The 16,213-nt window shown below is 35.1% G+C and overlaps 1 protein-coding gene across 2 annotated transcripts in view; it reads left to right on the top strand.

The window, feature by feature from the left end:
- The window catches only part of LOC149795296 (uncharacterized), a 132,571-nt gene that overhangs the window by 90,514 nt on the left and 25,844 nt on the right, over positions 1 to 16,213 (top strand). For both annotated transcript variants that reach the window (XM_089965021.1, XM_089965022.1), the window contains exons 6-9: positions 70 to 222; positions 4,486 to 4,600; positions 8,910 to 9,087; positions 11,071 to 11,276. In XM_089965021.1, coding sequence (XP_089821147.1) covers positions 70 to 222; positions 4,486 to 4,600; positions 8,910 to 9,087; positions 11,071 to 11,276 — 652 coding nt within the window. The remainder of the gene's footprint in view (positions 1 to 69; positions 223 to 4,485; positions 4,601 to 8,909; positions 9,088 to 11,070; positions 11,277 to 16,213) is intronic.

Below are 16,213 nucleotides of genomic sequence, written 5' to 3'. Positions count from 1 at the left end.
GATCTAAGTTTACTGAATTCAGTGTTTGATCTAAGTTTATTGAATTCGGTGGTTGCATCTTTTTTTCAGCTACTCACAAATGAAAGTCAGAACATTGCTATGCACCTTCAGACGTATTGTAAGGCAAGACAGGGACACCCAGAAAATAGGACATTCAATCATGTTTCACGTTATCTTGATCAGGTAAAAGATCACCTGGACCAGGTTGGAGATAAATTACAGGTAAGCTTAAAGAGGAATATAACAGTTTTCTACTGACATGCATTCTATCACTGGAAGAAAAGGAAACTCAGAAAATATTTGTGCAGCTCTCCAGATTTGATATCTTCAGTGAATGTATATTTATTTGTACAGTAAATGGTGTAAAGATTCATCAATGAATGTATATTTATTTGTACAGTAAATGGTGTAAAGATTCATCAATGAATGTCAGTATCATATTGAATTTGCCAATTAATGTTTTAACTGTAGAAATTAGTATTTCTGATTCATTGTAATCAAATCCATCAGAACTGAGGCCATGTACTTATGATATACAATTCATTAATATCCCAGGAGACATGCACTGTAATTAAGAAATATAGATTACTTGCCCATCTAATCACCCCCCCCCCACAAAGTAAAATAAGAACAACAAATAGACAAGCAAATTGTTTCCTGTGAACAGTGAGTTGTCAGTACCCTGGTAAGAAAATCCAAATAAATTAATTTGATAATTGGTGACATTCTATGTTTAAACAGTATAGGTGTCACTAAAACATTACATATGATTGGGAATGGGGTAAATTTGTAATAAAACTGATATGGATATCCAATAGTATCACCATCATTATTAGCAAAGGTCTCATAAATGTTTGTCTGCCTATGGTAAGCCTTGCAGAATTCAAGTTTAATGCAGAATGACTTTTATGCCATTTTGGTTTGAGGTTAAGTTCAAGGTCACTGGTGTCTGTACAGCTAAGACTATCTCTGCATAAGTACCAGCTTGGCATTTCTCACAGTTAGTAATTTTAAAGAAAAAAGTCCATTCATGATTGTCTTTTCTATTATTTTTTTTATTTGCATAATTGGGTCTTACTTGATAAGCCTTTTCTTCTGTCATGATTTTATTTTTACCCTGGATTGAAAATTATTGTACAGATTTTCACTCACTGTTGGATGGTGAGATGGTGGAAAATAAATGGATAAAATAATGAGGAAAATTGTACTTGCAGCTTTTTTTCTTCTGTCCTCTGACAAGCATAAAAATGCACACATCTCGATGATTGCACTGTAAACTATTGCAGTTGGTGTATTTTAATCTGACATGATGCATGCAGTCATATGAACCTTGCCTAATGCTATTTGGTGCTATCATGCAGTCATATAGACCTTGCATAATGCTATTTGGTGCTATCATGCAGTCATATAGACCTTGCCTAATGCTATTTGGTGCTATCATGCAGTCATATAGACCTTGCCTAATGCTATTTGGTGCTATCATGCAGTCATATAGACCTTGCCTAATGCTATTTGGTGCTATCATGCAGTCATATGGACCTTGCCTAATGCTATTTGGTGCTAGCATGCAGTCATATGGACCTTGCCTAATGATATTTGGTGCTAGCAATCTTCATATGGACCTTGCCTAATGCTGTTTGGTGCTATCAATCTTCATATGGACCTTACCTAATGCTATTTGGTGCTACCAGTCTTCATATGGACCTTGCCTAATGCTATTTGGTGCTACCAGTTTTCATATGGATCTTGCCTAATGTTATTTGGTGCTATCAATCTTCATATGGACCTTACCTAATGCTATTTGGTGTTACCAATGGTCATATGGACCTTGCCTAATGCTATTTGGTGCTATCAATCTTCATATGGACCTTGCCTAATGCTATTTGATGCTATCATGCAGTCATATGGACTTTGCCTAATGCTATTTGGTGCTATCAATTTTCATATGGACCTTGTCTAATACTATTTGTTGCTATCATGCAGTCATATGGACCTTGCCTAATGCTATTTGGTGCTAGCAATCTTCATATGGACCTTGCCTAATGCTATTTGGTGCTATCATGCAGTCATAAGGACCTTGCCTAAGGACATTTGGTGCTAGCAATCTTCATAAGGACCTCACCTAATGCTATTTGGTGCTATCAATCTTCATATGGACCTTGCCTAATGCTATTTGGTACTATCATGCAGTCATATGGACCTTGCATAATGCTATCTGGTGTTATCAATCTTCATATGGACCTTGCCTAAGGAAATTTGGTGCTAGCAATCTTCATAAGGACCTCACCTAATGCTATTTGGTGCTATCAATCTTCATATGGACCTTGCCTAATGCTATTTGGTGCTATCGTGCAGTCATATGGACCTTGCCTAATATTAATATTCATCAGCCTTGCATCTGGTAATTTCCAACAGTCATGGGATTTACCATGCATGCATATTAAATTTTCAACAGCTGAGTTATTTGCCATGCATGCAGACTAAATTTCCAGTACTTAAGTCATTTGCCAGTGCATGCCGACTAAATTTCCAGTACTCAAGGCATTTGCCAATGCATGCAGGCTAAATTTCTAGTACGCTAGGCATTTGCCATCTCTGCTAGCTAAGGTTCCAATAACCCTATCTACACCTTGGCATATCAAGCAGATATTTCTGAGCTTCAGATCTGTGAATTTCATTGGATGCACCAACAGGCCATCGCATCCAATCAAAATTAAGTTGTTCCTACGTGATCGAAACAAGGGGAGCACACAACTTGAATGGACTGATAAATAAGCAATTTTCCAGTGTTGGTCCTTGTTTGCACAAATATGTTTCACTTAAATACACCTGTAATGGCTTCCTTCTGGTACATAGTCATACTTTCAATGTTAAACTTACACAGTATCCTGTTTAGATCAATTGCAACCACCGTGTTTGACAGATGTACAATGCACCACACTGTTGGTTAGTTGGCATTATATACTAAGGGAGGCAATACATGAAATCTAATAGATGTCGCTAGGACAAAGCACCAATACAGCTGTTCACTCTGCCAAGGTGTAGATAGCTTTATCAGGATCTTGGCTAGCAAAGATGGGCATTTGCCTATGCATGCACACTAACACTAAATTTGCAGTACTCAAGGCATTGGCCTATGCATGCATACTTAATTTGCAGTACTCAAATTTCCAGTTCTTGAGGTATTTGCCAATGCATGCAGACTAAATTTCCAGTACTCAAAGCATTGGCCTATGCAAGTGTACTAAATATCCAGTATTCTAGGCATTTGCCAATGCATGCATACTAAATTTCCAGTATTCTAGGCATTTGCCAATGCATGCATACTAAATTTCCAGTATTCTAGGCATTTGCCAATGCATGCATACTAAATTTTCAGTATTCTAGGCATTTGCCAATGCATGCAGACTAAATTTTCAGTATTCTAGGCATTTGCCAATGCATGTAGACTAAATTTCCAGTACTCAGGGCATTAGCCTATGCATGCATACTAAATTTGAAGTACTCAAATTTCCAGTACTTGAGGCATTTGCCAATGTATGACATCTAAATTCCAGTACTTAAGGCATTCACCAATGCATGCATACTAAATTTCCATTATTCTACGCATTGGCCTATGCATGCATACTAAATTTCCAGTATTCTAGGCATTTGCCAATGCATGCAGACTAAATTTCCAGTACTCAAGGCATTTATCTTGCTTACAAACTAAACAAAAATTGACTGGATTCTCATGCATATCACATTGGAAATTCAGTATTACAGCGTGTATTGTATTAAAGTCTCCAAACATTGGGATATATAATGCATCATTTACTATGTATTGTGACATATATCATGCCTCAGATTTCTGGATGATACACAGGGCTGGTACAAAATATATAAATTTTGTAGGATAACATTTTAATGCAGAAACTAATTTGTATGGAAAGGGTGTTGGTGGTTGTTAGATTGAAAGAAGTTAGGCTTATAATTATTCTAATGAAAAAATAATTAAATCTCAACTTATAAAGGGTTACAATTGTTTTACCTCTGCTCTTCAGTTAGTAACCTAAGCTGTACACCTTGCAGATATTTGGATTGGAAAGTGCAGAAATATATTCCATAGATAAGGGGAAGCAACTCTTTAGTTGGATGCACCTAGAAACAGGTTCACATTCAGTTATAGATTTCCATCATTCCAGGAGATCAATAAAAGCAAATAAAATTTTCATAAATATCCCGTTATTTACTGTACCAATCTTTCTTGAAAGTATATATTTTCTGAGTTTATAGGCTGATGAGTTTACCTTGTAACCATCATCCATGCCATGTTTTTGGAGTAGGACTTTAGCATGTTCCTTCCCAGCAAATAACTTTGAATGGATTTGTAATATTATATTATATTATATTATATTATATTATATTATGATGTTAATGAAAACAAAATATATCTGATAAATCTTTATTTTGAAGTATTTATAATTCGAGGTCTTTTCTCAACAGTCGGTGTCAGCCAAATCCATGGAGATGTTCAGCAGTAGTTGTACGAAGTCAACTTATGAATATTTCCAGGCTCACATGCCCACTGGCAAGGTGTGGAGAATTAAGGCAGGAACAGGTAATTGCAGGATTTATGTCTCAAAGTAAAATATTAATTACCAGTATAAGTGTTTGTGGAATTTTAACAGCTCTGTCTACCAACATAATGCAGTGTGACCCTGCTATGGCATGGTAGTTTGGAGCCATAGAACCTGACTGTGTTACATACCGAACCGTGTTATAAGCAACCAGGTCAGTTAGCTGAAGAAAATGGTGCATGTACCCCAAAAAATGTGCGGGGTGGATGGGTAGGTAATAAATGCAGGCGGTAAAATACATGCTTCATCGGCACAGTTCCCATCTTAAATCGATGTATATTAAATGACAAATAGACCTGTAGTGAAAACAGAGAAGGCATATATAATATTTTACTTTATTTAGAGATCCACAAATTGGTACATATACATGTATACTGTTTATAGATACATGTCTAATGTACAGCATGAACAGAGTATTAACACCATGTACTCACCCACGAATCTCATCACATCTTTGATGAAAAGGGTTCATGCATTATTGAAGTCAACGCTAAAGGACAGCTTTGGAGAACCAAACAAATGCCCATTTCTTATTGTGGGGGCAACATCAGAAAATTGTAATGCATGATTGAGGCTGATTTTTGTTTCCATTGCTAAGTACATTTTCATAATGATCAGTGCTTAAAAGGTAATCTGTTTCCTTTGAAATTTCAGCAAACTATTTTATCTGGGTACATTTTTAAAAAGGAATTGGTTGTCATTTGGTCTATTCTAGTTACTGTTCCTTCCTGCCTATTGAACAGACCAACAAGTAAGATGTTTGTTGTTGTTGTTGTTGTTGTTTTTACATTTGTGGTAGCAGAGTGATGCTGCATTCCATGCATGTGTCAGAAATTTAACACAGGGTTAATGGAAGATAGAGATGCAGGTGTTCTGATGACAGGGATTACTACAGAAAATGTGTTCTGAAGAAGTTAATTCTGAGTGAAAAGAAGAGGAATTTTACTTACCATCCATATACAAGTGTCAGTCTATGTAAATATATTAATTACTAGCAAGCAGTTGAAAATCCGACAAAAGACAGATTACAAGGTAATGTCTTGTCCATTGATCTCCATTACCAGAAATGTCAACAGCAAAAAAAGCAGATATCTCACAACATACAGTACTCATGCAAGATGTCAAGATAAGTGGATTATGATATAATAATGCACAGTTTAGATTGTTTGTCAATATGGACAAAGAATTTGTTTATGTAAAATAGACAAATTTCAGTGCATTTTATATCAAGTTTGCAGCTTCCTTTCATGGAGCCTCTGAATTTCTCCACTCCAAACCAATGGTTGTATATACATATTTAAACAGCCAGCAATGTCATCAATATAAAAAAATCACTAGATGGTATATTTGCCACCAGTAAGGAAAAAATATCAAAGTTTGTGACATTGGCAAAGTCCTATGCAATCCCAGAATAAACTTTTTACAAGTTTTTTCGTACTTTTTTTGTTTTAGTGTACAAGACAAATACATATAAAATTTCAGGAGCCATGCCATAATTGTTATTATTCATACGCGATCTCTTCCCCAAAATGATAATAAACTTTTTACATTTTTTTCATACTTTTAAGAATGATTTTGTGTGTGTGTGTGTATGAGAAAAATACATGTATATGAAATTTCAGGATCCAAACCACAACTGTGTTATATCTGAATTCATGTTATAATGGAGTGTGCTATAGTGGGGTCACACTGTACATAGTTTCAGCAGCTGTTCACTTCAAATGTTCCAACAAGTGTTCATTTTAAATGTTCCAATCAGGTCTTCATGTCAAATGTTCCAACATGTGTTCACTTCAGATGTTCCAGCTGGTGTTCACTTTAGATGTTCCAACATATGTTTGCTTCAGATGTTCCAACATGTGTTCATTTCAGTTGTTCCAGCAGGTGTTCACTTCAAAATGTTCCAACAGGTGTTCACTTAAAATGTTCCAACTGGCTTTATCATCTGTAATATTTATGTGACGAATAAATATAATATAGTGGAAAAAATAGGTACTACTACTGGAACAGTTTAGTAAAATGTACAAAGTAGTTCAGTTTTATACTTAGCACAGCTAAACATATTTGAATAAGAGCTATAATTAGAAATTTAAACACAAATTTCAACAGGGGCCCCGAGTGGCCGAGTGGTCTAAAGCGCTCTTCGTTACGGATCACTGCCATCTCACCTCTGTCTGCGGCGGTTCGAGTCTGAGATTCAGCCAATGTGGGTATGTGAGAAAGCTTGCCAGTAGCTTCTCGTGGGTCAGTGGTTCTTTCCGGGGTTTTCCCGGGTTCTTCCTCCACCATTAATACTGGCCGCCATGTATAGCCTATCGTGTGCTGAAAAATGGCGTTAAACCCCACAACAACAACAACAACAACAACAAATTTCAACATAAAAAAAAATATATATATATATATATATATATATATATATATATATATATATATATATATATATATATATAGTAGGTCATTCTTAATATAACAATCCTCAAGGTTCAGTATTTTTTTCTCTAGATATGCTGTATACATTCTGTTACTCAGTGGGAAATTTTATTTCCTTGATATTCCTTTCTGAAAAATTCTTCCTTTAATTATCTTATGATATTTCAGTTTCAGATTAATATGGAATTTTGCATGGATAACTTTATTTGCTGATCAGTGACAGGTTTACTTGTTTGACTTTGTGTAATCATGTTTATTAAATAAGAGTTAACTTGTTTGACATCATATAATCATACTTTTGGAATAATAGTTGACTTATTTGAAATTATGTAATAATACTTTTTAAATATGATTTTACTTGTTTGACATCATGTAATCATGCTTATTGCATAAGAGTCTACTTGTTTGACATCATGTAATCATGCTTATTGCATAAGAGTCTACTTGTTTGACATCATGTAATCATGCTTATTGCATAAGAGTCTACTTGTTTGACATCATGTAATTATAGGTTACTGCATTTGTATGGGAAAATATGAACGAGTTTTCGGAATGAATACTGCACGAACTTGTGAGTGCAGTATATCCTTCCAACAAAACGAGTTCATATTTTCCCATACAAATGCAGTAACCTTTTTATTATATGCTCATTTTTTTTGTTCTACCTAAGGTTTAATTATATAAACAAAATACACTACAAGAAACAACGTAAATGACTGAATGCCATATTCCAAACTAAATACACAAGCGCAGATTTTACGTTACAAAATGACATCATTATTAATGCACACATAGCTCCGCCCAGATAAATTTGAACTTAGTCGCGCAGTCGACATAACTTTCGAAAGAAAATGGTGTGTCTAGTTAAAATTGAAATTTGCAGTCATATTGTGAATGAATGCGCATTGCAACGACTATTTTGGTATTTTGTTTCGTTTCGACGAAGGTTTGTGATTTTGGACTGGATTCATCTGTGCAAATTATACATGAAATATATTGGATTGAAGTGGCGTGGGAGAAGCGTGTTTATGTCTGCAAATGTGTTTCTGTTTCTGTCATTGAATGTTTGAAATCATAACGTGGCAAAATATGAAGTCTTTCAATTGCAATTTTCAAAAAGACGCTATGGAATTTAATGTGTATTTCATTTTGAGTGCAGTAAGGAGGATGCAATTGCACTTATCATCGAAGTTACAGCACACTTTTGAAATGTGTAATCCAGATTGAAAACCTATGACATGGCTCATGTAATTTGGATTTGCAGAATTAAAAAAAAAACATTTTGAGGAAATTCAGGATGTAAAACTGTAAGTATATTTTATTTTGCCATTTTTATCACCAGATTAAGAATACAGTATATTCCTTGTCACTTGTATGTTATTTGTAAGGACATAATCATCCGTCTTTTATATAATGTAGCTAGCCTAAATCGTAACATTGTATCAATGCAGAATGTGCCAAAACAGCTTTTTTTTTTTTTTTTGCAGTCCACGAAACATATTTTAGTTCATTCAGAAACAAATTTAAATAACCACAACGTAAAGAGCCTCTTACAAGAGACTCTTACGCGAGTGTATATGATTTGTTTACAAATCAAAAGTGCTGGTGTCTGCGTTATTGTTTGTTTACAATAGAAAGTAGTTCCTTTATTCACGTGAATGCTATATTTGTATTGTCATGCGCGTTCAGTATCAGGGAATACTGAACGATTCCAACAATGTAAAGTTAATGGGGAAAAAAATGAGCATATAATAATCATGCTTATTGCATAAGAGTCTACTTGTTTGACATCATGTAATCATGCTTATTGCATAAGAGTCTACTTGTTTGACATGTAATCATGCTTTTTGCTCGTTACAGAGGTGCCTAAAGAGCACAATCTGTACATGGAACATGCATTGGAAACCGTTCTGGAACCTGTGCTGGAGGGAGTGAGTAAATTAAAACAAACGTCCCAGCTTAGTGTCACTACCATGGCAACAGTGGCTTTTGCTGATGCACTGTCAAATTTCATTTTGAAGGAAAAAATCAAATTTAGGTAGTGTATACAGCATTCTGTAGTCAAGAACACCACTTTATTTACATGGTTTGAGTAGTTGAAGAACTTGTTACATATTTCAGAATTTAGAAAGAACAATGAATACTTATAGACCGCCAATGATGAGAGATTCCATCTTGTAGATATTTATCTCAAGTACAAGTTTCAAAGCAGCAAATGGCAAGGACCTAAAATCTCTGTATCATAATGAATATTCAGAATGAAGTATGTATACCATTCTATAAGCACTTATTTTGGTCCATTACTGTTCACATGACTAGAACTTGTCTTGGCCCCTTACCGTTTACCTTTTACATCCATAGAACTTGACTTGGTCATATTACTTTTTATGTCACTAGAACTTGACTTGGTCCATTACTTTTTAAGTCACTAGAACTTGATTTGGTCCATTAGTTTTTACGTCACTAGAACTTGCCTTGGTCCATTACTTTTTATGTCACTAGAACTTGCCTTGGTCCAATACCATTTACATCACTAGAACTTGGTTTGGTCCATTACTTTTTAATCACTAGAAGTTGGCTTGGTCCATTACTTTTTTAATCACTGGAACTTGACTTGGTCCATTACTTTTTTAATCACTGGAACTTGGCTTGGTCCATTACTTTTTACATCACTGGAACTTGACTTGGTCCATTACTTTTTTAATCACTGGAACTTGGCTTGGTCCATTACTTTTTTAATCACTGGAACTTGACTTGGTCCATTACTTTTTTAATCACTGGAACTTGACTTGGTCCATTACTTTTTACATCACTGGAACTTGACTTGGTCCTTTACTTTTTACATCACTGGAACTTGGCTTGGTCCATTACTTTTTACATCACTGGAACTTGACTTGGTCCATTACTTTTTTAATCACTGGAACTTGGCTTGGTCCATTACTTTTTACATCACTGGAACTTGACTTGGTCCATTACTTTTTTAATCACTGGAACTTGACTTGGTCCATTACTTTTTACGTCACTGGAACTTGACTTGGTCCATTACTTTTTACATCACTGGAACTTGGCTTGGTCCATTACTTTTTGCATCACTAGAACTTGACTTGGTCCATTACTTTTCACATCACTGGAACTTGACTTGGTCCATTACTTTTTTAATCACTGGAACTTGACTTGGTCCATTACTTTTTACATCACTGGAACTTGACTTGGTCCATTACTTTTTACATCACTGGAACTTGGCTTGGTCCATTACTTTTTACATCACTAGAACTTGACTTGGTCCATTACTTTTTTAATCACTGGAACTTGACTTGGTCCATTACTTTTTACATCACTGGAACTTGACTTGGTCCATTACTTTTTACATCACTGGAACTTGACTTGGTCCATTACTTTTTACATCACTAGAACTTGGCTTGGTCCATTACTTTTTTAATCACTGGAACTTGACTTTCGATAGCACATACATTATTTGGATCAATTATTACTGCAGTTATCCTAATTAAAATATATAATCTTAATTATATCTGTATTAATCCCATATAGTCCTTGAATGTAGTTGTTAGTTTGCATGCACCATGTTTACCTTTATTTCAACTTATATTTTATAAACTGAGTGACAATCAATATGTATTAAAATATGACTTTTATTACCAAACGTTTTTCAGCTAGAAATTTTATTTCAGGCTATCAGAAACCATTTTGCAACTGTATTTTTTCTTCCTGAATGCAGCTAAATTCATGTGACATTAAAGTTATCAATCCTAGTTGTTGTATTCCCTTTCTTAACAAACTTTGAAGAGGTAGATATGCTGAGGCACTTGCCATATCACAAGTTGCTTTTTGCCTTTAGTGTTAGAATTTCCTGCTTAAAAAGAACCTTGTTCAAATTTCTTGTCCATTTTCCAAGATTGATTTTCTTAAATAGCAGAACAAAGACTAGATAATGCCATATGGATGCTATCTGAGAGATGACAAAACAAAATTCATCATTAAAACTTACATACTTTGTTTGCAGCTACCTCGGGGCCTGTCAGCTTGAACTGGACATCGACTACATGAAAACGTGGCTGAAGGAGTCCATTACTAATGAGACAGTGAGACAGAGTGTCCTTGACCTAGCTATTTTTAAATACCTGAACGGAGCTGTGGCACTTCTTAAGAGGCAGCCATTAAAACGAGATTCCAGTCTTTTCCGCAAGCCCTGTTCTATTGAGAGCCTAAGTAAGATATTACCTTATTTTATGAGCATTATTACGTCACTATTCTTATTTCCGTGTCACTTTGTTGTACGTATCGTTCCTGTTTGTTAGACTTATTTCACTTTGAAATTTTAATGAAACAGTCTGAGCAAGATTACTATTGGGGTGAACCTTGATGAGCAAATAAATCAAGTTATTAATGATTCAGTTTGGTGTTAAACAGCACAGCAGCACCAGTAGGTTATTGAAGTGCCAAGGTAACTGGAGCAAAGTGTCTTGCCCATGGACACAACATGGTAGGCACCCTAAGCTGATTTGATGGTAGGATTCAAACCCATTCACTTTCGGTTACACATCCAGTAATTAACCACTAAACAATAGCTGCTGGTGCCACCTTTAGTTGTGTCTTACTACATGCTGGAAGGTGCAAGGGCATATTCAGTGTCCCTGAGCTCACAGAGAGTGGCATTTATATGAAACGAACACACATTTAATATGATGCTTATTACATGATGGAATTTGTGCCATTTATTTTTCAACAAAGTGATAAAATTGTTCAGTTTAATTTGGTTGCTTTTGACGTTATACATGGAATAATGCCTTGATGCGTCAGTATGTTTAATATGGAAAAAACATAAAGAGGAATTTAAACATTGTATTGATGGCATCATATGAAAAAGGGAACCTTGAATAAGTATAAATTATGCAACATAGTTAATTATAAAGTAACAGGTGGTAGAAGTTAGCTTGGAGGGAGGAAGTATTTCATTGATTAATTGAAATGGTTAATAATAATAATAATAATAATAATAATGATAATAATAATAATAATAATAAATATATTATTAAAGGATAACTAATTTAGTCAAGGATTATTTTGCCTTGTCCTAATGTACATCATACAAAAGATAATAGTAATTACTATTTAGTTTAATTAGTCATTCAGTATTAAAAATACTAATAAATTTGAATCTATTAGTAACACATGCATTCTGAAGGCATATTTAATACTGTAATATTTTCTGTCAATTTACCATTTAATGCATGCTGCTTAAAGACAGTTGTACTAGAGTTTTGGAAGTTTTTCTTAATCAGTTAAGCTTGGTTTAAGTGGATGAAGGTTTCCATGTGATCTTGATCTCAAATGATAAAGCATTGAATAAGATAATAAAATCCTGTGAGTAATATGGTACAGCTCTATTAAAGACCAAAAACATTTAATTAATAATGTAAAACCTGTTATGATTTACTGCCCCTTCTGCCAAGAAATAAAACAGTCTCCCAAGACAGGTGGTCTCTCATAACAGGTCTGTACAAAAAGACCAGTTCCAGTTTCACAACAATTTAAAGAAAAATAACAACAATCACTGTACATATATTCTACTCTTTATGAATAGTTTTTGATAAAATATTGTTTGGAACCATCTGAAAGCAAAATTATATAGCAATAAAGATATACTTCTGTCATTAAACATGAATCACATTTACATTTGAATATCACAGATACATGTATTAGCATATGAAATTGTGTCTAATTTAATTCTTTTCCTTTATAACATTAAATGTTTTACTGACTTTTGAACTGCTGTTTTGCAAGTGGTCTGCTTTTTTTCACTTCTTATAGTTAACAATAATTATTTTCTCCAGTGTTAAAATTTGTCTCTTATTAGTTGTTCATTTTTATTAAGGTTCTAGGTGTTAACATTATTAGTGGTCAGTTGTAATATCAACTGTAAAGATGGTTTTGACTTGGCTTTGGGAAAAATAGGAAAAATCTATACATGTGCATTGCATATCTAACAATTAATGAAATAAAAAGAAACATTTATCTCATTCAGAAACAGAAAGGCTTTATTCAAAGAAGACATACAGGGATTAACTATACAAACAAAGTGTGTAACCCGGTCATACGAACTTGAATAGATGACATCTTGGTGATTGGGATGTAATCACTGTAACATCGGGGAGAAAAACAACAAACATCACAAGTCTTTAACAATATCATTTGAAGCCCACAAACGATTCTCTCTTGCTGGTTAACAGACAAGGACCTTATTCACCCCGAGGCAGTACTGATTAACCCTAAAGACAAATGATATACACAACCACTACATCAATTTTGGCACTAAAATGGCAATTCACGACATGTGCATTAGCCTGGTTTTCAGACCATAGCATCTATCACATCAGTATCCTTTTTTTTTTGTGTGTGTGTTCTTTTTATGTTTGTTTAACAATCATTACTAATCAAGCGGTCATTGTTACAAATGATTACATATAGGTAAGTGGTGTTTGTGTTTTCGCAATACAGTCGTTCATAGGGATACTGGGTCTTACTGATAAATATGGATGCCAGCTACAATAAGGCCAGGAACCAGGCTAAGTGCAGGAATAATCTACATGTACATTAGTTTGGTCTACAACAGAAACTAAAAAACACTATAAGCATACAGTAGTCCCCCTCTTATAAGGCCACCCCTAGTGCAGCAAGAAAGTGGCCTTATAATGAGGGTGGCCTTTCTCGAGGGGGATGACAATCATGAATAGTAAATACATATGAAGAAAGTCACAACTAATTTAATTCTAAAACATTTAATATTTTCATTTAAAAATCAATGTGAAACAAATCATTGATATAGATTTAAAATTACATTTATAATGTTACAGATCACATCATCTGTCTCCAGTAGACACTTAAATACATGTACATATGTTCCTAAGAATTCTTAGGCTTGAAAAATTTATCCAGTGTCATTTGTCCCATACTTTCTACAGCTTTTCTTTTATCTTTTTTAAGAATGTCTTGTGTTTTCATAATTATGTCCACAAGTTCAACATTGTTTGTTGCGAGGCCATAATCCATTAATTCTGTGGAATGTAACCATGCAGTATGCAGTGTAATGCACTGTTTGTCTGGGTTTGGATTGTCACACAAGTCACTGTCACAGTCACTTTCCTCATTCTGGCATGTTTCACTGGAATTTCTGGCACCTTCTGTCATTAATGACTCCCAGTCATCACTAATTGTGTTCTCTGTAGCTAATACATCATCACACTGAACATAATCCTTAAGGGTTGTTCCAGTTGGTATTAGGGGAAGATAGTCTTCTTCATCCCAGTGTTTCTCCTCTGCCTCTGGTACACCCAATACCTCTTGGAAAAACCCACATTTCTGAAAGCACTTTTGAATCGTCTCAGCTGTCAGGACATCCCATGCTGATGTCAGCCATTGGATTGCCTCTAGCAGATTCACCTTTTCTACTATCTCTGATGCAGCTGTTATATTATCCATCAGGAACAAAACATGTCTCAGCAGCTTTTTCCTGTAATTCAGTTTGACCGTCTGGATTATCCCTGCATCCAAGGGCTGAAGCTTTGAAGTTGTATTTGGAGGAAAGTATGAAACCTTGACATTTGACAAATCCAGTTTTGGGTGTGCAGCACAGTTGTCGAGGAAAAGCAGGATCTTCCAGTTCTGCACTTTCATCTGCTGATTCAGTTTTTTTATCCAGGACTCAAATATCTGTCTTGTCATCTATGCTTTTCTGTTTGCCTCATATGTAACTCTCAAATGTGTTTGGCTATATCCCTTAAAGCACCTTGGATTTTGTGCTTTTCCAATCACCAGTGGCTTCAGTTTCTCACCAGAACAACTGGTGCAGAGCAAAACTGTAAATTTCTCCTTTGCTTTTTTCCCACCTTTACATAAATCCCCTTTTTGTACAAGCGACTTTGTTGGTAAAAGTCTAAAAAACAAACCAGTCTCATCACAATTAAAAATATCCTTGCTGTCATATCCCCTGCAGATATCGTTCAGTCTTTTGTTCCAATCTTCGACAACTTCAATATTGACATCAGCCGATTCTCCACTAAGGGCAGAACACTTAATATTGTGTCGGACTTGAAATCGGTGCAACCAACCATTACTTGCTATAAAGTCGTCATATCCCATTTCAACTGATAAAATTGTTGCCTTTTCTTGGATCATTCGACCGGTGAGCAGAATTTTCTTAGCACGCGCAGTGCAAAACCATTCAAAAACCTTGTCATTCAAATCAGGATACAAACATCTCCTGGCTCTTACAATTTTCCTTTCTCCATCCATTCCACATTCCCATTTCTGCAGAATTGTGTCCCTGTCTTTCACAATATTGTTTATCTGAGTCTTTCCGACATCAAATTTTTCTGCCAGGATTCTCGAACTCTCCTCCTTTTCGGTCAGTTGAATTACTTTTACTTTCTCTTCTAAATTGAGAATTTTTCTTTTCCTCGATGACATGTTGAATTTTTTTTAGCAGTAAATTATTCCAATGTTGCCAACCACAAGACTGATAAAATTTTTTTCTGCATTTGAACAAATTGCCATGTGTTTTTAAAGAAGTTATTGTGTCACATGATTCGTTAGTCACAGTCTGGTATCCTATTGTTTTTATACATTTCTTTACCGAAGGGAGAAGCAGCAGAGGGGGCGAACAGACCAAAAGCTTTTTGCACAATAAGCCCTCCCCACGGAAACTATTCGATAGAAGCGTTATTTCGACGAAATAACACTTTTATTCAGAAAACGAGACAAAAAAAAATGTCCCCGATCCCTCGAAGAGTTTCCAGGGACAACCCGTGTTGAGTTTGCACTGCCCAACTTGGGTTACTTTAAATAAATCTGAAACAGTTTCCGACGCGGGGTCATTATTGAAAAATCCATGGGTCGGGTCCAGCCCCCCCTCTGCTGCTCTACGAAATGAGTTTCCAAGGAAAAACATTTTTATGTTGCAAATAGTGTATCAAGTCCAATACGGTATCGTGTCCGCGGGTCGTGTAAATTTATTGTTACAAATCCGTGAGGTTTTCTTTGAGCACGACTAAAGAAATTTTTAAATTTATTTAAATCCATATCGCCACCACACCAGGTTTGATGAATATTTCTCAGCGTATGAACATCAACTCCATTGAATATCGCAA

The sequence above is a fragment of the Sinohyriopsis cumingii genome, chromosome 7, assembly GCF_028554795.1.
Source record: "Sinohyriopsis cumingii isolate HCF-2022 chromosome 7, ASM2855479v2, whole genome shotgun sequence".
NCBI classification, from domain to species: domain Eukaryota; kingdom Metazoa; phylum Mollusca; class Bivalvia; order Unionida; family Unionidae; genus Sinohyriopsis; species Sinohyriopsis cumingii.
The sequence above is the reverse complement of the archived record's forward strand: the minus strand, read 5'-3'. Positions and strand labels throughout refer to the sequence as shown.